The sequence below is a fragment of the Microtus oregoni genome, unplaced genomic scaffold (genome assembly GCF_018167655.1).
Source record: "Microtus oregoni isolate MIOR12 unplaced genomic scaffold, Mior012 000016F_ref0000370, whole genome shotgun sequence".
Taxonomy (NCBI): Eukaryota; Metazoa; Chordata; class Mammalia; order Rodentia; family Cricetidae; genus Microtus; species Microtus oregoni.
The window spans coordinates 18,556,255-18,579,583 of NW_024543075.1; the positions used below are offsets into that span (position 1 = coordinate 18,556,255).

The following is a 23,329-nucleotide window of genomic DNA, read 5'->3' on the forward strand; positions in this document are numbered from 1 at the left end:
AAGCTTTATGAAATGTATGCATGTTTGTTTGTTTGTTTTCTTTTTCCAGACAGGGTTTCTCTGAGTCTTGGCTGTCCTGGCACTCACTCTGTAGACCAGGTTGGCCTCAGACTCACACAGATAATCCTATATTTCCTGTGATGTGTGTGTGTGTGTGTGTGTGTGTGTGTGTGTGTGTGAAAGCACTCATGCACACTAGTGAGTTGACTGATGGTTGGTAGCTTCAGGATTGGAATGGTCACCAGAAAGACCAGGTAGGATTAGAAGGTTGGGGATTTCAGCTCCCCCATCCTCCAGTAAGGGGAGAAGACTGAAGGTTAAGTTGGCCACTGAAGTAATCACTCACGCCTTTGTGTGCCTCTGGAGGGATAAAGCAATAGAATTGTAAATTCCAGGCCAGCTTGGACTATGAAATCAATAGCAGAAAAGAGGGGACAGGTTTGGAGGACTCGGAGGCGGCTGAGCACGTGGAGGCTTTTCCAAAGTAAATTGAGCCCAGGAAGAGACTTGTGGGATACAAACCCTGATTTGTATCTGTTTCTCAAAAGCACAGGTGAGCTACACAGTGTCTTAGGATTTGGAAGGCTGAGGCTGGAGGGTGGAGAGTTCAAGGCCATCTGGTCTCAGAGCAAAACAGCACAAGTAGGACACCCTGCAACAGGGCCAGCCTTAAGACTGCTGCCCTCATGCTGTGGGATCTGATTTCTCCAGGGGACATTGACAGTACTCAGCTAGGTTAAAGGCTGTCACCTGGTGAGCCCTAAAAATTACATCATCACCTGTTGGTGGAGGGGAATTTCCATACTGTTTTGGGATTGTACAAATCTGTGTTGATTGTTGCTTAGTGAGAGTGGGGGGGGGGAGGGGAGAATCTGAATATATTTCTGCTACAGTATCAGATAATGTTTATTAAGTCATATCATCTTCAAAAATCCCCTACTAATACTGTGACAGCTTCATGAATGAAGAGATTGAGGCAGGCAGAGGAGATAAATAACATGCCAAGACTTGTCCAGTTAGTATGTGGTGAGGCCATGCACTCTAGTTCTCTGCCCACATTCAGTCTTGATGTCTCCCTTCTGATTCTTTATCTGTGTACTTTGTGGGGCTGGATATACACGGGGCTCTGGGTGTGTTAGGGCTGTGTGCTGGAGACACACGGGGCTCTGGGTGTGTTAGGGCTGTGTGCTGGAGACACACGGGGCTCTGGGTGTGTTAGGGCTCTGCTCCATCACTAAGCAGCCCTAACTCTCCGTCCTGACACAATGCTGTAGAAGGGGAACTGAGCATCGGAGAAGCTAAGTAGTACATCTTCAGTCCCATGGCTACAGTCTGAGCATGTAGACACTTTCCTGTCTCTCCCTTTGGTGGACATGGAGCCTTGTCCTTACACAAACCACACCTGCAAGGCCTTTCAGAGCCAAGTCTTCAGCCCTGGAAACTATCCTGAGCAAGCTCCATGTTCATCCAGTTTATGAGATGGCATTGGTCCCTGATTCCCAGTGTCCTCCATTGATCCTGTTCTCCCTGCCACCATTGTCCTCAGTGGTTTTTGTTTGGTTTCTTTCAAGACAGGGTTTCTTTGAGTAGGCCTGGCTGTCCTACACCTGCCTCTGCCTTCTGAGTGCTGGGATTAAAGGCATGCGCCACCACTGCCCAGTGCTCTGTGACCTTTTAAACCTCAGACTGACATCTGAACCCTAGTCTTTCTTTTAAAAGTTTTAAGATGTCTATTATTTTATGTGTATGGGTATTTTGTCTGCATTACCACACACCTGCTTGGTGCCTGAGGACGCCAGAAGAGGATGTTGGATCCCCTGGGACTGGAGTCACAAAAGGTTGAAAACCTGCCACATGGTTGTTGGGGATCAAAGCCAGTGCTCCTAATCACTAAGTCATCTCTCCAGTCTCTGAAACCTAATCTCTCTCCCTCCCTTCCTCCCTCCCTCCCTCTCTCTCTTTCTTTCTCCCCCCCACCCCCTCCAGGGTTTATCTGTGTATCCCTGGCTATCCTGGAACTTGCAACTCACTCTGTGGATCAGGCTGGCCTTTAACTCAGAGATCCACCTGTCTCTACCTCCCAAGTGCTGGGATTAAAGGCATGAACCATCATTGTCCAACAAAACCTATTCAAAAGAAATTTCTTTTTTTTTAAAAAAAAGATTTATTTATTAATTATGTATGCAGTTTTCCCTGCTGCAGGCCAGAAGAGTGCACCAAATCTTATTACAGATGGTTGTGAGCCACCATATGGTTGCTGGGAATTGAACTCAGGACCTCTGGAAGAACAGTCAGCGCTCTTAACCTCTGAGCCATCTCTCCAGCCCCTCAAAAGAAATTTCAAAGTTCTCTGAGATGACATAAAAACAAAACAATCTTTCCAGTTATTTTATGCATATTTTTATGTGTATGAGTGTTTTGGCTGCATATATGTATGCCACGTATGTTCCTGGAACTCACAGAGATCAGAAGATTCCCAAGAGCTGGAGTTACAGATGATTCTAAGTCTCTAAGTTCCTCTGTAAGAACTGCAAGTGTTCTTAACTGCTGTGCCACCTCTCCAGCCCCTAGAATTTGTATTTTATCTTGTTTTTGAGAAAGACTTTCAAGTACACCTTGCCTCCAGCTCTCTCTCTAGCCTAGGATGCTTGGGTTTCTGACCTTCCTCCTTTTCCTCCTCAGCTGTGGGATTAGAGGTGTGTGCAGACAATGTACTGGGGATGGAACACGGAGCCTCATGCGTGTAATCACCGCTATCTGAGATACTTCCTTAGCCTGCACGATGACTCTTACTCTCATACCAAATACCAGGACTCGGGGGAGGATTTTCCTTCATTGTCTGTGCACAGAAGAGGGGCAGTCCTTTCTCAGTCCCCAGCCTCGGGCAGGAACTCCATTTCAGCTCTGTGCTGTTCCGAGGGCCTCAGTCTCCACCTCTGTCCCCAGTCAGGTAGTCTTGCAAACCTTGTGAGCTGCTTGATCACGCATTTCCCCACCCACCCATTATGGCGGCTTTGGTTTCTTTATTTCTGGATCATAAGAATTCTGCTTTTGAGCTTAATTACTTGAAAAGAAAAGAAACCGGCTTGGGGTAGACTCAGTGCTGCAGTACTTGCTGAATATGTTTGAAACCTGGAGCTCCAGTCACATCCCTCAAAACCCAAACCACCAGAGAAACACCTTTTGTTAAATGTGCATAATATACGCACGTTTAAGGGTTCGAACCTCCAGCACTTCCTTGGGCTTCCATCTTGAACAGAAGTCCCTTGGCTCAAAACTATGAAAAGCCACCTGCATTTGCTGGACCACCCATTCTTTCCCGTAGCCCTTCTCAGGGACAGGATTCACCCAGCCTGCTTCTTTGTAGCTCTTGCCTGCGAGCTGCATGGGCTGGCCCTAAAAAATGTTTCTGAGTTGTGCTGTGCTAAGTAAGGTATATGCTGTTTTGATAACTGTGTTTGTAGACGATGTCCGAGGTGACATGTATGAAAGTGTTTAGTGTTGAATGGAACTCCTGCCACACCGAGGTTGAGGAGACAAAGGGATGAAATCTGCAAAGACACAGGCGGAAGATCTCAGTCCACTTGGTTTATCCCGTCACTTCCTAGTACGAGGACTACAAGTTCCAGGATCGCCCGTCTTCCACCAATCAGGAAGACGGATTTCTCCGATGGGCGGGTCCTGGGGGAAGGCGGGTCCGGAGGAAGTTTAACCAATGGGTGAGCTCTACAGAACCGAAACCTTCTTTGATTGCACCGAAGGATTGGAATCTTTGGCGCCTTTGTTTTAGTGGATGGTGGGTGATAGACGGGTAAACTGACGAATGAGAGGGTGGGTAGGCGAATCCCCTAGAGCGTGTGGGCGGGACGAGGTGCCGACTGGCAAGGTGTTCGTCCAATGAAAGGTGGAGTCGCTCGTGTGCGGCCGGCTAGGCTGTAGAGGCCGGTGTGTGTGGAAGGTGTTTGAGAGATGGCGGAACCCGGGAGAAGGAGCCCGAGGTCCCGCGGTGGCAGGGTCAGCGCTCGAAGAGCCGGGGTTGCCCGTGGCCGGTGTCCTCGCGCCCCGCAGGCTCCGTCTCGGCTCATTCCAGACACAGTGCTTGTGGACTTGGTCAGTGACAGCGACGAGGAGATCCAGGGAGTCGTCACGGACCCTGTGGAAATGCCGGCCGCCCGGTCCCCGGCGCCGGCCGCTCCTGGCCAGGATAGCGACAGTAACAGTGAAGGGGAGAACGAGGGGCCTGCAGGAGCCCCTCGTCCCTTGGTCCGGCGGCGGCGGCGGCGGCGGCTGCTGGATCCTGACGAAGCGCCGGTGGTTCCTGTGTACTCCGGGAAGGTGCAGCCAGGTCCCCGAGAAGGGCTGTTGAGGGAGTGCTAAGGCTGGCTCTGTGGGTTTGGCTCAGGGCGGTGGGATGTGTGTGTGTGGGGTTGTCATGGATACCCTTAGGTTGGAGACAAGAGGGGTTTCGGGGATGTTGGAAGTACGCGGGTATCTGGGGTTGTAGTCTTCAGCAGAGGGAGACTGAGGGACTCGGTACTAGAGGATTCAGAGAGGATTTGGAAGGACAGGGGACCGGGCATTGGCGTATGTTGGGATTTTGAGGTTGGAGCCAGTAGTAAGGAAGCCAAAGAGTTGGGATATTTATGGGGGCGGGGGTGGGTGGGAGGATCTATGGGGATTCAGAAAGGATAGGGGTTTTCCAGGAACCAGGGTTCTTAGGTTTTCGGGTGAGCCAGGTGACTGGGGCTAGCAAAGTGGTTAGGAAGGGGGAACTAAGCCTGCATCCTTGGAGTACCTTAGGAGAGAGGAGGGCACTGCAGTTTCGAATCGTGAGGAAGCTAGACTCTGGATGCCCTTCAGAGGCTGGAGTTCTTAGGGAAGGCTTAAGAGCTGGATGTGGGGCTGGAGAGATGGCTCAGAGGTTCAGAGCACTGGCTACACTTCCAAAGGTCCTAAGTTCAATTCCCAGCAACCACATGGTGGCTCACAACCATCTGTAATGAAATATGGTGCCCTCTTCTGGCCTGCAGGGACATATGCAGACAGACTACTGTATACTTAATAAATTAAAAAAAAAAAAAAAAGAGCTGGATGTGGGGGAAGAACCATTCCCAGCTTGAGTAGAGTAGACCGGATGTGAGACCTGTCTTCTCCCTTTTGTCTTTGTAGGTACAAAGCAGCCTCAACCTCATCCCAGATAATTCATCCCTCTTGAAACTTTGCGTCTCAGAGCCTGAGGATGGTAAGGGAGGGCTTGTAGGGAGTGTCCAGCGAGTGTCCAGCGCTGGCTTCTCTGGGACTTCCTAGAGTTTACATCTCCGCAGTCAATGTTGTCTTTTCTCTCCATTTCTCTCTGCCTCAGTGGAACTTAGGGTCTGGAGAATGGTGCCCAGGTGCTGTCCCATTGAGTCACACCCCTGATTCTAACTGGGATTGGGAGAAGGGACTCTTGTGTCCGACCTAGGGAAAGGTTCTAGTCCAGAAAGGAACTCATTTATTAGTTAGAAGGTGCAGGACATTACTTAGCAGCAATGTCCATTGCCTTCCCCCACCTCAAGGTCCTGACAGGCATAAGAATATGTTAGTGTACAGGTTTTGAGGTACCTCCTCCTGTCATTCCAATTGTGCTATCATAATAGGAGTGGATGGGAGGTGCTGAGACTCTTGACTTTATGTTACACCAGAACTCCTATGGGGTTCCATTCCTTGGGGACACTATGAAGCCAGAAGAGTATTCTTTGAATTTTTTTTCTTTTTTGGGACAGGGTTTCCCTGTGTAACAGTGCTAGCTGTCCTAGAACTAGCTCTTGTAGACCAGGCTGGCCTCGAACTCACAGAGATTGCCTCTGCCTTCCAAGTGCAGGGGCCACTGGCCTATTCTTAGAATTTTATTAGGACTGCCCAGTCTTTATTTCCCTGTTGACAGGAATTTTGCAAACCCTTTGTGAAGGCCAGGACGAAGGTCAAGGCTACTAGTGGAGTGGATCGGTCTTGAATCCAGACTCCTGTTAGGTGAGGGAGTATGGTAGGCCGATTAAGAGCAGCCTTAGGAGTCACGTGGCCTGTGTTTAAATCTTTCATAACTGTGTGACCTTGGGCAAGTTTTCCTCATTAGGAAAATGGGGGTAATAGTGGACCTATCTCAAAGGGTTTTTGTTGAGAATTAAAGGAATTATATATTTTTTTATTGGCCATGTATGTGGTTTAGGGTAGCACCTGGAATGTCCTTAGTGTCCAGACTCAGTAGTGCTGGGGATTTCTGAAAGGTTTTTAAGAGTGCACACTTGGGCCGGGCAGTGGTGGCACATGCCTTTAATTCCAGCACTCGGGAGGCAGAGGCTGGAGGATCTCTGAGTTCGAGGCCAGCCTGGTCTACAAGAGCTGGTTCCAGGACAGGCTTCAAAGCAACACAGAGAAACCCTGCCTTAAAAAACCCAAATAAATAAATAAATAAATAAAATAAAAAGCCAGATGGGGTGGTGCACATCTGTAATACTGCCACTCTTACTGTGAAACAGGAAGAGACGCTGCTGGAAGCCCACGTACCCAGTGACAAAAATAATGGGAGATTTGTTATTTTTGGTAGAGAGTAGAAGAGAACGTACTTTATGGCATGAAACCCCTGCCCAAAATAAGTGAATTTTAAAACAATAACAACAACAAAACAAAAAAACCAGGACCCCAGTCCTACAGTAGCTGCCATATTTAGTTAGGGTCAGTGCTTCTCAACCTCAGCGTCCCTGACAATTTAGACTGGAGCACTCTTTGTTGTAGGGATGCTGGATAGAGTAGTTTTTGAACCATCCTGACCTCTGGTCATTAGATGTCAGTAGCATGCTTTAACCCTTTTCCTGTCTGTGTTGTGACAGGCAAAATCCACTTCAGACATGTGACATGCCATCTGGGAGGCAAATTTGTCTCTGTTGAGAACCATCCTGTAGGGTTTAGTATCATAGTTTCATTTGCTCAGTATTTATTTTGTGGTGTTGAGAATTGAATGAAGAGCACACTCATTAACCAACAGAAGGGAATTTAAATTCAAGTGGGGGAAGTAATAAAAAAATATTAAATAGGACTGGGGAGATGGCTCGGTTTGTAGAAGCGCTTGTAAACAGTCCTGAAAACCTGAGCTCAGTCCCCAGAATCCACAGTGGTAGGAGAGAGCCAGCTCTGGAGAGTTGACCTCCATCTGCTGCCTTCACCTCACGCAGACACATAAATAGCAGCATAGCACATAAGTGAACAGTTAAACACACCCCACAAGTACTTGTCTGATGTTGAAAAGTACAGCATAGGGACCAGAGCGACGGCTCATAATGCTCACTGTGCAAGCCTAAGGACTGCATTTGAGCCCCAATCTCAGGGAGAGAAGCGCTGGGCAGGATAACGTACACTGATAATCCCAGCACTGGGTTGGGAGTGGGACACGGTGGATCCATGGGGGCTTGCTGGCCAGCCAGCCTGGTCTAGTCAGCTAGTTCCAGGCCAACAAAAGACCATGTCTCAAAAAACAAGGCGGATGGTACATAAGGCATGACAATTGAGGTTGACCTCTTTTTTGTTGTTGTTGGTTTTTTATTTTATTTTTCCCCCTGAGACAGTGTTTCTCAGTAGTTTTGGAACCTGTCCTGGAACTCTCTCTGTAGACCAGACTGCCTCTGCCTCCCGAGTGCTGGGATTAAAGATGTGTGCCACCCCCACCCGGCTTGAGGTTGACTTCTGATCTACACATGTACACACACACACTCAAACACGCATTTATACATGCAGGGTGTTTGGATGCTCGCGTGCTCTGTAATAAGCTGTCCCCTCACCTCTTGCCCACCCATTTTTAGAACAAAACTCAAAAGAACAAAAACTCCCAGAGTCTTTGGCCTGCGCTGGCCTCCAACTCCTGACCTCTGGCTCAGCTTCTCTTGTGCCAAGATTTGCATGTGCCCCCACACCTGGCCTCTAGCCCCTCCTGAAGTTGTAGCCTTGTTTCTTCCTGACCTCCCTGCTATCTGTCAGCTAACCCTTTTCTCTTTCTCCTCTGCCCCTAGAGGCAGATGTGACCGAGTCTGGCAATCCTCCCCCTGATGCCCTACTTCCAGGTTCTCCTTGGAAGAAGAAGCTGAGGAGTAACCCTGAGAAAGAAGAGACAATGGAGGCGCTTCCGTGAGTGAGGCGCTGGGGCTAGGAGGCTCTGGGAGCAAGGAGGGCTTTGGAAAGAAGCTGAGGAAGGCAGGACTTTTGAGTGGCTCGTCCTGGAGGGCGACCCAGGACCTCCTAGACCATGCTGAGGAGTGGAGGGGGAAATGTGGGATGTGGCTCCAACTCTACCCACAGTCTCTGTCCACTCTGTACTGAAGCTAGTCAGTCACCCTATTTGAGAGTCGTTGAGTAGCTGGGTAGGAAGTGCCTGGTGGTCTGTTAGAGAGCTGACATTCCTGGAAAGTGACTTCATCCTAAGATGAAGTGTTTCCGTCACTTATTTCACTGTTTCTTACCACAGATGTCTTCTAGCAAAGAAGTGTTTTCTCTAGATTCTCCGCTCTCTCAGATTCCTTGAGGTCCCCAGTCTACAAGGAAGTATGTGTTTGGAATCTGTCCTTTGCCACCATCCTACCCGTTTTCTTCTTTCTGTAGGGACCAAGATGTCTCTCCTTTGCCCTGGCCTTCACCAAGGAACAAAAGCAGAAAGCATTCGGAGGCACTCAAGAAGTTGAGGTGCTGGGGCTGGGGAGCTCTGACTGTGGCAGGGAAGGGCTAATGGAGAGGCTCTTCGGCCTCAATTGTCCCAATGTCCTGTCTACCCAGGGAAGTAAATAAGCGCCTCCAAGATCTGCGGTCCTGCCTAAGCCCCAACCAGCACCAGAGTCCGGCCCTTCAGAGCCTAGATGATGAGGTGGTCCTAGTGGAGGAACCTGCCTTGTCACAGAGCCCGCGACTTTTCACCCTCAAGATCCGGTGCCGAGCTGACCTAGTCAGATTGCCTGTCATGACAGTGAGTGCTTGGGGCAGCAGGGACAGGACCAGTGTCTGCCTTTGGAGAGAAGGGTATTGAAGTAGTAGATGGGGCCATCTTCCTTTCTTCCCATCCTGTTCTCTGGAGCCCCCAGTACGCTTTCATCTCTGTGCTTTGGCTCTTGCTGTTCCCTTTGTCTACATTTTTCCTCATTCTTGTCCCTTTTTGACAAACTTTATCATTTTTCAAGGCTACCTAGGCATCTCGTCTTTAGGTCAGGTGTGAGGGTTGGCACATATCTGTAATCTCAGCACTTGAGAGGTGGGAACATGGGACTCTAGAATTTGAAACCAGCATGGACTACATAGCTATACCCTGTTTGAAAAAATGAACATACAGAAATACATGGTATCTTTATGGGTTTTAGGATTTATTTTTAATTATGTGTAGGTGTTGCTGGGTGGTGGTGGAACACACTTTTAATCCCAGCACAGAGGCAGGCGGATCTCTGTGAGTTCAAGGTTAGCCTGGTCTACAGAGCTAGTTCCGGGACAGCCAGGGCTACACAGAGAACCCTTGTCTTAAAAAACAAAACAAACAAAAATTATGTCTAGGTGTGTCTGCGTTTGTTATGCGCACGGGTGCAAGTACCTGCGGAAGAAGTCATTGAATTCCAGGACTTAGAGTTTCTGACAGTTGTGAGCTGCCTCTCCATTTATTTATTTGTCTATTTACTTCTTTATTTTGTTTTTGTTTTTTCAAGGCAGGGTTCTCTGTGTAGTTTGGTGCCTGTCTTAGAACTTGTTCTGTAGACCAGACTGACCTCCTCCAGCTCCCAGATCTGCCTGCCTCTCTGTCTTTCAAGTGCTGGAGGATTATAGACCTGCACCCCCACTGCCTGGCTTTCCTGAAGCTTTTTAAAGAGTCCTCCTCTAGGCTGCCTTTCTCCTCCAGGGCGCCATGCTTCCCTTGTATGTTCGTTCTGCCTTGGACACAGCAGGTAGCACACAGTAATCCTGAGCTTGCCCAGCTTCCTGGCAAAGGCCGACATTTGTGCAGGATGATAAGTTCAAGAGTGCTAGTGGAAGTGATGTCTCACGAGCACAGACCAAATGTGGCCAAGCAGCTAAACCCAGGCTTGCAGGCTGGTTGCAGATGGCCTTACCGGCACTGCTTTTTTTGCTACATAGGGTACTTCCAACATAGATGCGTGGTTGGAGCTGTGCTTCAGTGACAGGAATTGGCATAGTGTTTGTGAGGCCCTGAGTTTCATCTCTAGCATTGAGAAAGAAGAATGAGTTTGTACCAGACTTTGAAATGAATGGTTTCCCTAAGGGCTCAAATTTCTGAGTTTAAGGGAAAAAAATGGTAGTAGTGCCTGGAGTGTATTTGAGGTTCTGCCCTTCACCCCCTTTTTTACCTCCTAATCCACTTGCTTGCCTCTCTCTCTCTCTCTCTCTGTTAAGGATATGATCTTCTGGGTATGTGCCTGTGTGCTTGCATATGTTTGTGGAAGCCAGAGGATGATGTCTAGTGACTTCCTCAATTGCTGTCCAGTTAATTTTTTGTTTTTTGATTTTTCAAGACAGGGTTTCTCTGTAGCTTTGGAACCTATCTTGGAACTAACTCTTGTACTGGCCTTGAACTCACAGAGACCTGCTTCCCGAGTGCTGGGATTGAAGGCGCGTGCCACCACTGCCCAGCCTACCTCGTTTTTTGAGATGACCTCTTCCTAGACCTGGAGCTCATTAATGCAGTGAGGCTGGCTAGCCATGAGCTCGAGGGATCCTCTTATCTCCACCTTGTCAGTACCAGGATGCAGGCTCCACCTGTCACTCCAGCATTTTATGTAGTGCTGGAGAACCAAAGTCAGGTCCTCTTGCTTGTATGCCAGGCACTTTGCTGACTGAACCATCTCCTTAGCCCCAGCCTTTTAATTTCTCTGTGCTATTTGCCTAGACCACTGAGTTGACACTATTTAATTTCGTATTTTCCTGGTAAATATGGTAACTCACAGTTAAAGAGTTCAGCAAGTGGCCCAGGCCAGAACCTTATGTTTGGGGTGGTGGCTTGGGGCTGGGGTGTGGAATTTCAAGGCTGGAAGATTCCTTTGTTTGTCTTTGTTCTAGTCGGAACCCCTTCAGAATGTGGTGGATTACATGGCAAATCATCTTGGGGTGTCTCCAAGCAGGATTCTTTTACTTTTTGGAGAAACAGAATTGTCCCCTACTGCCACCCCTAAGGCCCTAAAACTGGGAGTGGCTGACATCATTGGTGAGTAGAAGGCAAGGAAGAAGGGTCTTGAGGAAGTCTTTGCTGTGGGGAGATTAAGGGGGATGGAAAGGCTCTAGATGTAGACTCTGTTCCCAGGCCTCCACTTGAATCTGGCATCTCAATCCCGCTCTCCATAGATTGTGTGGTGCTGACCAGTTCTTCAGAGGCCACAGAGACATCCCAGCAGCTCCAGCTCCGGGTGCAGGGGAAGGAGAAACACCAGATGTTGGAGATCTCACTATCTCCTGTAAGTAGGAAAAGTGCTGCCTGTGCCCCTCCCCTTTGCTTTGCCTGCCTCCTGTCAGTTGGTCAGTCGACAGGACATGGACTTCTAATCCTGACTTGCTGCAAATCCCCTCTGTTTCTGTGTGCCTACCCAGCTAGGTCATGGAGAGAAAGAATATTGTTCAGGGTCTGTGTTGCTCTTGTGTTGCTCTGATGCACCGCCATGACCAAGGCAACTTAGGAAAGGAAGGGATTTTTGGGGTCTATGGTTCCAGAGGTTAGAGGACAGCCACTGCGAGCCTCCATGGCTAATCACAGTCAAGTTGTGAGCTCTCAAAGCCCTCTTCCAATGACTTGCTTCCCCCAACAAGGCCATACCTCCTAAGCTTCCCCCAAAATGTTACCAACTGTGGATCAAGATTTCAAATGCTAGCTGGGTGGTGGTGGCGCACGCCTTTAATCCCAGCACTCGGGAGGCAGAGGCAGGCGGATCTCTACAAGAGCTAGTTCCAGGACAGGCTCCAAAGTTACAGAGAAACCCTGTCTCAAAAAAAAGATTTCAAATGCTAGCACCTATGGGGGCCATTCTTATTCAAACCATAGCTTCCATCCCATTTCTGCTAGCAGCCATATGTTCCTGTCTAGGGTTTCTATTGCTATGAAGAGACCATGACCACACGAAGTCATTGAGGCTGGCTTACAGGTTCAGAGGTTGCGTCCATTATTATCATGGTGGGAAGCATGGCAGCATGCAGACAGACACAGTGCTGGAGAGGGAGCTGAGAGTTCTATATCCAGATCTGCAGGCAGGAAGAGTGACTGACACTGGACTGGCTAGAGCTTCTGAGAACCTCAAAGTCCCCTCTTAGTGACACACTTCCTTCTACAAGGCCACACCAACTCCAACAGGACCACTCAGCCAATCCTTTCAAATAGTGCCACTGCCTATGAGCCTGTGGGGGCCATTTTCATCCAAACCACTGCAGTTCTTCCCATTAACTGGAAAAGGACCCTTGTTAATAACGACGATATACAATAATAATGGATTAAATCCACACCTTGTGCATGCTAAGCTGTTATTTATTTTTTTTTTAGATTTATTTATTTATACAGTATCCTGCCTGTAGGCCAGAAGAGGGCACCAGATCTCATTACAGATGGCTGTGAGCCACCATGTGGTTGCTGGGAATTGAACCCAGGTCCTCTGGAAGAGCAGTCAGCTCTCTTAACCACTGAGCCATCTCTCCAGCCCCGTCTTTTTAGTTTTAGGGTTTCTTTTCCTTTGTGTCTGTGTATTTGTGTGGGTGCTTGTGTCACAGTGCATGTGTGAAGGTTCGAGGAGAGCCTGTGGAGGTGGTTCTACTGTGGCATTCTGGGAATTGAATTAAGTCATACAGCTTGACAGTAAGCACCTTTACCTGTGAATCATCTCTCTGGCTCACTTCAAAACAGCAGTTCTTGGGGCTGGAGAGATGCCTCAGAGGTTAAGAGCACTGGCTCCTCTTTCAGAGGATCTGGGTTCAATTCCCAGCACCCACATGGCAGCTCACAGCTGTCTGTAACTCCAGTCCCAGGGAATCTGACACCTTCACACCAACACACAGGAAATAAAGTTAAATAAAAATTTTTTTTTTTTTTAATTTTCGAGACAGGGTTTCTCTGTAGCTTTTTTTGGCTCCTGTCCTGGAACTAGCTCTTCTAGACCAGGCTGGCCTCGAACTCCCAGAGATCCGCCTGCCTCTGCCTCCCAAGTGCTGGGATTAAAGGCGTGCGCCACCACCGCCCGGCAAATAAATTATTAAAAAAAACAAACGGGGCTGGAGAGATGGCCCAGCGGTTAAGAGCACTGACTGCTCTTCCAGAGGACCCGGGTTCGATTCCCAGCACCCACATGGCAGCTCACAACTGTCTGAAAATGCAGTTCCATGAGATCTGACACCTCACACCAACAAACATAATAAAGTTAAGTAAATAAATAAAAAAAAAAGTTTAAAAACAAACAAACAGTAGTTCTCAACCTGTGGGTCACAACCCCTCTGGGGGTCAAACAACCCTTACACAGAGACTGCCTCAGACATAGTTTTTTACATTATTCATAACAATAGCAAAATTAAAGTTATGAAGTAGTAATGAAAATTTTATGGTTGGAGGTCACCACAAAATAAGGAACTGTATTAAAGGGTCACAGCATTAGGAAGGTTGAGGACCACTGCTTTAAGACTTACTGTATTTTTTCTTGTTTCATTTTTATATATTCATACATTATAACTTTTATTATAGTATATAGTATATTTTTAATATTCTTCTAATTTTCCAGGTGTGGCATCCCTTTAATTCCAGTAGATCTCTGTGTTTGAGGCCAACCCGGTTCAGGCCACCCAAGAGTAGAGTGAGAACCTCAAAAAAAAAATCCAAAAACAACAACAAAAAACTAATTTTACTTTTGTTAATTTCCTACTGTATAATGTCTCTGTGTGGGTGTGTGCGCGCGCGCGTGCCATGGAGTATGTATGGAGGTCAGAGGATAACTGGAGGGAATCAGTTTCCTGCTTCTAGCATGGGAGTTCTAGGGATTGGCAGCCCAATGCCTTTATCCTCTGAGCTATCTCACCGCCCCATAACTCCTAAAGTATCATAGGTGTGTTACTATGCATGGTGCATATGGGGTTTGGTGCTATCGTTGACTTGAGGTGCCAGATAAATATCTTGGAATATATCTCCCCATGGAATGAACAAGGGATGACCACCACAGCTGGTGGGCTTAGAGCAGCAGAAGTCGATTCTTACAGTTCTGTAGGCTGAGACTCCACGTTGAGTCTTCTTTCTCCTTGTTATTTCTGGTGGCCGCCAGAATTCCTTGGTGTACTCGTGGTGTCTCTGTTTCCTCCTGTGAAGACCTAGGTCATGCTGGATTAGCTATCCGAACAAGGTGTCAGCTCATCTAACTTGATTATATATACAGAGGCCACATTCCCATGTGCCAGGTCAGGATAACAGGGTGTCTTTGGGGCACACAGGCTGACCCACAACACTTTTCTAAGTCACACACAGTCCTCTAGAATTTATGTTCACTTCATTCACGGTTCAGTTTCAGAGGGGATCGGCTGAGCTTAGGGAACCTGTGTATCCCATAGTCTGTACCCTGGAGTCTTGTCCTGTGTGGTCCCACTCTGCAGTTCCTGAGGAGCCTGCCTTCCTTCCAGGGTTCTTACTCTATTGATGTGCTCTGCCCTCGTCTTCCTTGCCCATGTTCTGTTTTGTTTGTTCTGTTTATTTTCAGATAGGGTCTCATTATGTAACTTAGAGCGACCTGAGACTTAATTATGTAGCCAAGGCTGGCCTGAAGCTTCTACTCTGCAAGTCCAAGTCCTGTCTTTTCAGGCATGTGCTGCATGCTTGGCTAAAAGTTAACCTTTTTTTTTTTTTTTTTTTTTGTGTGTGTGTGTGTGTGTGTGCTAAAGAATGAACTTAGCACGTTGAACTTGAAAGTGTATGCTTGACCACTGTACTGCGCTCCTGACCTGTGTCCCAGGTTCTCTGCCTGCCCCTGTAGGAGCTCCCCCACCTAGCTTTCATAGTCTTAAATTTGTTGTTTGTGTCTCTGTGCAGGATTCTCCTCTTAAGGTCCTCATGTCACACTACGAGGAGACCATGGGACTCTCCGGACACAAGCTCTCCTTCTTCTTTGATGGAACAAAGCTTTCGGGCAAAGAGCTGCCAGCTGATCTGGGCATGGAATCTGGGGATCTCATTGAAGTTTGGGGCTGAAGCTTCCTCCTCCTGTTTGGATGTAGAGCCAAGACTTGGGGACAACAGCTCCCACTTTTATTATTACTTTTTGCCCCACAAGGGCTAACAGAAACTGAGTTAGAACTCATTTATTTATTTATTTCCAGCACTGGGGATTGAACCCTGGACTGTGCATATGCTAAGGATGTTTCTGTGAAGTGGAGGTAAAACCAAGGCATGACCTTTGACCTGTCTCTTGTTACCATAGTCTCAAGCAGTTGGCTGATTGTTATTTGTGTGACTGTGTCTGCCCCGGCTGCCTGTGCTGTGTATATGTTTGTGCTATATCTGGCAGTCCCTGGGGTACAAAAAAGAGGTCTTGGCTTCCTTACCATTTCACGTTCATTAGTGTACTTCATCAAACATCTGTGCTGTGAAACTTGGCATATATTGGGTTTGTTGAGCTAAATGGGCATTGCATTTGGGTGCCCAGCTTAGGATTTAGGCCACATTGGGGGACCAACAGTGATTTTAATTTTTATTTGGAAGCTAAGAATGCACGTACATTCCCTGGTGGGGATCCTTGGTTGCAGGAAAATAAGTAGGTGATGGGCAGCATAGATACTGAAGCTGAGAACTAGGTAGATGAGTGTAATTTTTAAAGGTTAACAATAGTGGTGTCTTCAGCCCTGGGCATCCAGTCTTCCAGGATTAGCCAATGTCTGCTGCACACTTCCTGGCCTGTACATCTAGCCACATCTGAGCACACGCTGTTGTTGAGTGCGAGGTCTTCTCTAGTTTTCGATCCTCTCACCCACTTTGTATATTTGTGTCTTTGAATGTGAATGTCTTTATAAGATAAATTTCTAAATGAGTGCGATTTTAGTATATATACACGGTATTGTGCAATAGACATTCTGTCTTCACTCAGTATGAGTGACAGTTTAGCCATGTTAGCGCTTTGTAGATCTGTTGTTGCTCTGCTCTGCTGTGGGTGCCCCTGAGGGGCGTTAGATGATTTTACTCACACATTGCCTTAAGTGGGAGGATGCCTGAGTCTCCAGGCTACAGCAAACATCTTATGTGTTTACTTCTGGGCCAGGATGGGACTGTGGGTTATACAGGTTCATTTTTCTGGTTTTTCTAACGTTTTCTTCAGAATGCGGACTGGCCTTTCTTGGAGCTTCTCTTTCCTTATCTTTAACCAGTATTTGGTGTTGCTGTACTTTCTGATTTTGCCGGTTCATTGTGTATAAAGCACTGCATACTTTAATATCCTTTGTCTCATCACCATTTCTTATCCACATTCCCCTTCTGGTTATCTTTGTTAACTGCTTGCTTTCACGTGTGTTTCTTGTGAGGCTTGCTTTTGTGTGTGTTTCTTGTGAATTGCTTATGTTCTGGGCAATTGCAAATAGCCTTCAGAATAGCACTTTGTGTATTCAGGGGATTTTCACCAAGCAGACATTCTTAATTTTAATGTAGACAGTTGGCTTTGGTCGAAGGTCTGTTGCTTTTTTTTTTTTTTTCTTCTTAGAGAAAATGAGAAAGAACTTCGAGAGTGGGAGGGCTCTAGCGGGAATCTCAGGATTGATACTTTTGGATTTCTAAACTAGTTAAGAAACTTCCGTTTTCTTCTGTTAGCTTGCTAGTTTTTGTTCTTTTATCTCTCTCATATTGAGATCACTAAATGAGAATGGAGTTCTAGCTGGTCTACCGTGGTGTGGGGTGGGTGCTGCTGTTCTGAGCTCTCAGCTCTGGTTCTCCCTGGTTGCAGCTAGGCTGTACTGGATCCTGACTATTGTACATCACTTCTGAAACATCTGAAACGCACCTTGTTTGGGAGAGCAAGTTTATTTTGTATTTTATTATAATGAGCCAGTTTTCTAAGCTTTGTCTACTAAAAAAAAATTAATCTACTAATATATAGTCCTACTTTCACAAAAATATGTCAACTTCTTAAATTTTTTTGTAAGAATGTTATTCCTTTGAATTTTTAACATTAAAATACTCTGAAATGGCATAGCTTCCAGGTTTCTCGGCCCTCATGTGAGGATTAATGAATCTGGACACATTGCTGTTATGTATTCAGTATCGGCTAATAAAGGGAGATGCCTGTAACTTAGCAACACCTGATGCTTTCTCTTTGTGGTTCTCATGTCATCGATCCCATTTGAAGTTCTTGTGACAGAGGCCATTAATTATTCCCAAACGCCATCCTTCTTTGTCCTAACAAAATCCATGGCTTTTTAACACAGTGCGAAATGCTCAGAATGAAGACACTGTGCTACAGCTCTCAGGGAAAACGAATCCTGGCAGTCGGGAGCCAAGAAATACCACATCACACCAGTGGCCCAGTAAACTTGACACAGGACATTTATTGGGAGGGAAGAACACAGGAGCATGGTTCCTCCGCTTGGGTGAGAAGCATCAAGAGCTGAACAGAAGACAGAGTTTATGCCAGGTGGTGGTGTGGTGCTCGCCTTTAATCCCAGCACTCAGGAGGCAGAGACAGGCAGATCTCTGTGAGTTCGAGGCCAGCCTGGTCTACAAGAGCTAGTTCCAGGACAGGCTCCAAAGACACAGAGAAACCCTGTCTTGAAAAACCTTAAAAAAAAAAAAAAAAAAAAAAAAAGACAGGGTTTATACAGGATTTCTTGCGGGTGTGTGGGGAGCTTTCCAAGGTAGGGTTTGGTGGGATTTCAAGTTCAGAGTTTGGGGGTGAGGTCAGGAGTGGGTGGGATTTCAAGTCCAGAGCTTGGGGGTGAGCTCAGGGGTGGTTGGGATTTCAAGTTCTGAGCTTGGGCTTTTCTTACCGTGTATGGGCAGTACTGGGTATAGGCAGTTAGGGGTTCTCAGAGGAAGGCCTGGGTACTTATATGCCTCCAGGGCCTTACATCCCCCCCTTTTGGTTTATTACTAATAAACAATCGGTCAGGAAAGGGAGCAGTGTTATTAGGCTACTAACTGTTGAATGAGGCATTGAAGTCCCTGGGGTGAGCTTGACCTTCACTACCATGGTATAATTGGGAGTCCCTGGCCTTTGGCTCAGTAGCTGGGGCCAGTAATCCTGTAATAAACTGAAAGTCTTGTTAGAAATCTTTTGGATCTGTTGAAATCTAGACAAGTCTGAGTCAGGATGCAACTAGAAGGATTAAAAAAAGGAGTAGAAAGGGGGCTTAGAAGGGCCCTAATTCTTCTCCCGAAAACAAAAGTACCTGATGTTGAAAGGCCTTAGCCAGTGTCAGGTATTTTTGTTTTAGGGCTTTTTCATCTCTCATGGTACACCTTGAAGGTCACAGCTAAGACTTCTGCTTGTGGAGTCAGGAGGCCTTTCTATACACGTTTAAGTTTGGTCCTCTTATCAGGTAAACTGGGAGAAGAATTCGGTCTTAAGGAGTTGTTTTGCATCTGAGGTCTCAGGATCCAGATTTACCAAGATTGCAAGAGAAACTTTGTAAAGCTGTCTAGGAATTGAGATAGATTTCCACGTTCCTCGGGAAAACCTCTTAAATTTTTTCATAATTTACTGCTTTAATGGGGCCTTGCAGAAACCAGCTAGAAGGCAAGCTATAAATTGATTCCTAGCAAGGATGCCCCTGGGAGTATTATAATTCCATTCAGGGTCCCCATCAGGAACTGCCTCAGCCTTAACTGGGTAGGTGGCATTAGTTTGGTGGAGTTCAACCTCATGTACCCCCCTCACCTGGTCCCAGACTCAACCTGTGCTCTTCAGGGAGAAAAGTGAGGATCATATCAACGTCATGGGAGGCAAGGATGTGAGATTGGGTAATCTGCTGGAATTCTTCATAAAGCTGGAAGAATTAACAGCGTCAGCCCCCAATCTCTTCTATGTACGAGTGTTTGCCTAACAAGAAGGGGATGTGAACCCTGACCAAGCCATTCACTCTGGCAACCTCTCGCACGGGGAGAACTGTGGCCGGTTTAGGCTGGATAGGGGAATGAAAAGGGGGTTCAGTGGGCTGAAAGTGGGTGCTTGGGAGGTTGATATGGGCAGCTATCACTGAGGAGGGACAAAGGGAGACTAAAAAGGCCAGAGAGGGAGAGAAGGGACTGGGTAGAGGCCAATAAGGGAGGCTCATCAGTGTGCAAAAAAACAGTGCAGGAATCGCCTGGTTTGGGCTTCCTAGCTAGGAGGAGTTGTTTTTCCTTGGTTGGCTTATGTCATGTCATTTTTAATCAAGATGAGAATGAAGTCACACGGCGAAATACATCCTTTCCAACCCTAGCAAAGATGACTGTCAGCCCTGTTGTTGCCCCATCCCTGTTAGGGGGTTGGGGCAATAGCTAAGATGACAGCAAGCCACGTGTTTTCCTTTAAGATTACTTATGTAAAGCCAGGGTGGTGGTGCTTGCTTCGGCAGCACATATACTAAAATTGGAACGATACAGAGAAGATTAGCATGGCCCCTGCGCAAGGATGATACGCAAATTCGTGAAGCGTTCCATATTTAAAAAAAAAAAAAGCCAGGGTGGTGGTGGCGCACGCCTTTAATCCCAGCAGAAGCAGATGCATCTCTGTGAGTTCAAAGCCAGTCTGGTCTACGAGAGCTAGTTCCAAGACAGACACCAAAGCTACACGGAGAAACACTGCCTCGAAAAGCCAATTAAAAAAAGAAAAAAAAGATTCCTTATGTATAGATTTTTAACTATCAACCCTGGTGTTATGAGTTTTAAGTTAACCCATTTGTTACTTATTTTATAGGGTTTTTTGAAAAATAATATCCAGGGCTGGAGAGAGCACTGACTGCTCTTCCAGAGGTCCTGAGTTCAATTCCCAGCAACCACATGGTGGCTCACAGCCTTCTATAATGAGACCTGGTCTGCCCCTTATTTTGTTCTGCTCTCCTTTCTCTGTCACCCAGTCAGGTGACTTGCCTTATATAGGCAGATTTTGGAGGAAACTTTTAAAGAAGCATGCTTGGGTTTAGAAGGGAGGGGCATACCCCAACCTCAGAGCCAGCTTTTAATTGAAGTGGGACAGCATAAAACAACAGTTTAATGCCATTCATACCTAAAAGACACCTGAATCCCTGTGAGACTGAATCCAGGAAGCTGAGAAGAGAGAGACTTCTTGAAGACGGGAACATTTTTGAGAGGACCCTGCAGGAGGGAGCTGAGAAAATGCACCGTTTGGGAGGAGTGTGCTGGGTGGATCCGCTCTGCAGCTGGCCTGTTCCTTTGCTCTCCCCTCTGCTAGGCCTGACTCTGGGCTCCCACTTTGCAACAAAGTTACAGATTGATCAATGGTTACTTAAGGAACAGGACATTTACACAGTGTGTTTGTGGGAGACCAGACAAAACCAAACCGCTTAGAGGAGAGAAGAGAAATGGGAAGTGGGAAATCCCTTTCCATTTCTCTGATTGATCAGTAGTGTAAAGGTCTCAAATAAGATTGGGATCTAGGCTGCTGTTAGGCAGCCCTTTGGATTGATTATCTAAGGGGTAGTGAGGCCAAATTCTGTTATAATTTAAAAATGGCGGGAGCGGGGGAAAGACACTATCATGCGACAGGACCCACGTGGAGGGTATTTTATTGGGGGAAGGGAATGGGGAAGGAGACAGGGAGGAGGAGACCAGCCTTTGGAAACAGAAGTGGGGGAAGAAGAAGAGAGAGAGATAGAGAGGCAGAGAAAGAGGAGGCGGGCAGAGCTTGTCTCTTAAGGGGTGAGGCCCGTAGCACGTGGGCACAGAGATCAAGTAGTTCAGAATCCTGACCAGGCCAGAGTACTGCCTGAGTACTGGCAAGCTCATGTGTCCCCAAGGGCAGGCCAGGGCAGTTGCCTGACCGCTTACATCCCTCCATTTTATTTGTTACAAGAAGGTAAGGCGTTAGAAAGAGGTAGCAGGTGAGACGGGATGAGGGCTCCGAATCTCGAAACTGCTTCCTGCTGACCTGGGGTGTTGCATTTTGGGGGACCTGAGAAAATTGGGGTGCTGGCCAAATCCAGGAATAGATGTTTCACTTCACTGTCCAGGCTCTGTGGGGCCATCTGGTGCCTCGTGGACCTGGTGAGAGGCTGACAGAGCAGAGGATAAAGTTTAAGTGTAGGGAAAAAATTATTTTCTTAGATCCTGATAATGGAGGGCGGGGAGTCCCGAGACCAGGGAAAGGTGAGGAGACTTAGTCTGTTGCTTGCCGGTACTTATCTGGAGTGCGTCTGACCAAGTCGACTCCCGTTGCTTGAAAGCATTCTTTGAGTTTGGGCAAAGGTGAGTTTTTAGACACATCAGCATCCCCACTGTTTATAACCTATACTGAAATTTTTTTAAAAATATTTATTTATTTAATGAACATTGGTGTTTTGTTTGGCCTGTGGAAGAGAGCTGGGTCTCCTGGAACTGGCGTCACAGACAGTTGTGAGTCACTGTGTGGGTGCTGGGAATTGAACTTGAGTCCTCCAGAAGAATAGCCAGTACTCTTAACCACTGAGCCATCTCTCCAGTCCCCTATATTTATTTAATATGCATGCAATATTCTGTCTGTGTGTATGACTGCAGGCCAGAAGAGGGCACCAGACCTCATTACAGATGGTTGTGAACCACCATGTGGTTGCTGGGAATTGAACTCAGGACCTTTGGAAGAACAGTCAGTGCTCTTAACCTCTGAGCCATCTCTCCAGCCCCCTATACTGAAATTTATGTTGTAGAAATGGCAGTCTGGTCACAGCAGAAATGATTCTGGGGGAAAGCATTAACAGTTTTTTTCTTCTTTTTTTTTTTTCTATCTAGAAAACCGTGACAGATATTTTTAGCACAATGAAAAGCACCTTTTAAGTCTAGTTAGAAAACAACCCTGGGACCTTAAGATGCTGAGCTTGTGCTGTGACTGTATAGAGACAGAGCCCACTGGGGAGTCCTGCCAGTTACTGCTTAAGTTATGCACAGTAACACAGCGAGAGAGAGGAACCTGGAACATGGTTCATCCTTTTGCACATCTCAAATCACGTTCTCCTGATCACCAGTTCAGCTTTCCTCTCTTCACCGAAACCAACCTTAAAGCACCTTCTGATTCACCAGGAGATACAGGTGGCTGATTACTGAGGGAGTCACTGCAGAGTAAGTCCCTTTAAACAAAAGAATAGCAAAGAGCTATCCCGACATCTGTTTTGTGAGTTTATCTCTTTTCCTAGTCTGGTACTGAGGCAAATTGTGTCTAGACTTAGTATTAGCTCTGGAGAGCGAGGCCTGTGACCTGAATTTTACACAGAGAACCGAGAAGGCAGCTGAAGCCTTGGTTGCTACTGTGAAACTGGCAAAGCTATCAAGCCTAGTCGCCAAAGAGCATCAGCGTTCCGAGGAGGATACATTTTACCTGAGTTAGTGATGAAAATGACAGACACTTACTTGCTGCCTACCCCACACTACCCCACAGGCCCCCATAGTAATTGAGGGCAGAGATCTCAGGACGTCACTGTTCGCCAAGGTCTGCCAGGCCCCCAAAGATCAGACAGATTTCCTGTGGACTAGGGACTTGGGAGGACCAGCCTACCTTGTCTAGGTAACTGGAGGCAGTTGATTTCCCAGTGTCCTGTTTTGACCACAGTTTGAAGAGGGGCTTTGCAGCAATTGAGGCAAAAAGGCGGTTTTTGCTCAGTGGCTGGTGTTGCCACATTTGAAGCAAGTTCTGGGCAGAGGTTCTCCTGTGCCTATCCATCTTCTTTGGAGGAAATAGGGTGCTTCCAGAAGCAGGCATATCCTCTATCACAAAAAGCTTTTCAAGTAAGCATTTTAAGTGCCATTTTCTGCAGATCTCTTAGCATGTGAGAACTATCTATCTATTAGATATATCTGAGTAAGACAAACTTTGTTTCCAGTTGCTTGTTTTAGACAGCTTTGGAAACATATATGGGGGACTAAGTAAGCACTTGGCATGACTACAAAGAAAGAACTTCATTTGTAGGGACGACCTACTACTGTGCTCCCTAACAGTCGACAATAAGTTAGCAGCTTCCATAAGGCTAGGGCTTTACATTACATATCTCGCAGGTTTAGCTTTGAAGATAATGGTTTTGAATGGGAGCTCTTGAAATACCAAAATAAAACCTTTTAATCACAGATAATTGGTTCAATAAGGAAGTCAAAATAACAGGACTGGAGAGATGGCTCAGAGGTTAAGAGTACTAGATGCTC

General features: G+C 46.9%; 1 protein-coding gene and 1 non-coding gene across 3 annotated transcripts; both read left to right on the forward strand.

Moving 5' to 3' along the window:
- The first annotated feature begins 3,929 nt into the window (after positions 1-3,929).
- LOC121458109 (nuclear factor of activated T cells 2 interacting protein) lies at positions 3,930-17,295 on the forward strand. 2 transcript variants are annotated; one of them, XM_041667235.1, is made up of 8 exons: positions 3,930-4,335; positions 5,170-5,242; positions 8,043-8,157; positions 8,629-8,709; positions 8,800-8,986; positions 11,077-11,221; positions 11,359-11,468; positions 15,056-17,295. In XM_041667235.1, the coding sequence occupies exons 1-8, from the start codon at positions 3,970-3,972 to the stop codon at positions 15,212-15,214; spliced, it is 1,236 nt and encodes a 411-aa protein (XP_041523169.1). In that variant the 5' UTR covers positions 3,930-3,969; the 3' UTR covers positions 15,215-17,295. The 2 variants fall into 2 exon arrangements, with proteins under 2 accessions (XP_041523169.1, XP_041523170.1); XM_041667236.1 differs by having other exon boundaries at positions 3,930-4,110.
- A 2,249-nt stretch (positions 17,296-19,544) lies between these two features.
- Positions 19,545-19,651, forward strand: LOC121458162. Its single transcript, XR_005975806.1, has one exon. It is a non-coding gene; the product is annotated as a U6 spliceosomal RNA (small nuclear RNA).
- The last annotated feature ends 3,678 nt before the right edge of the window (positions 19,652-23,329 follow it).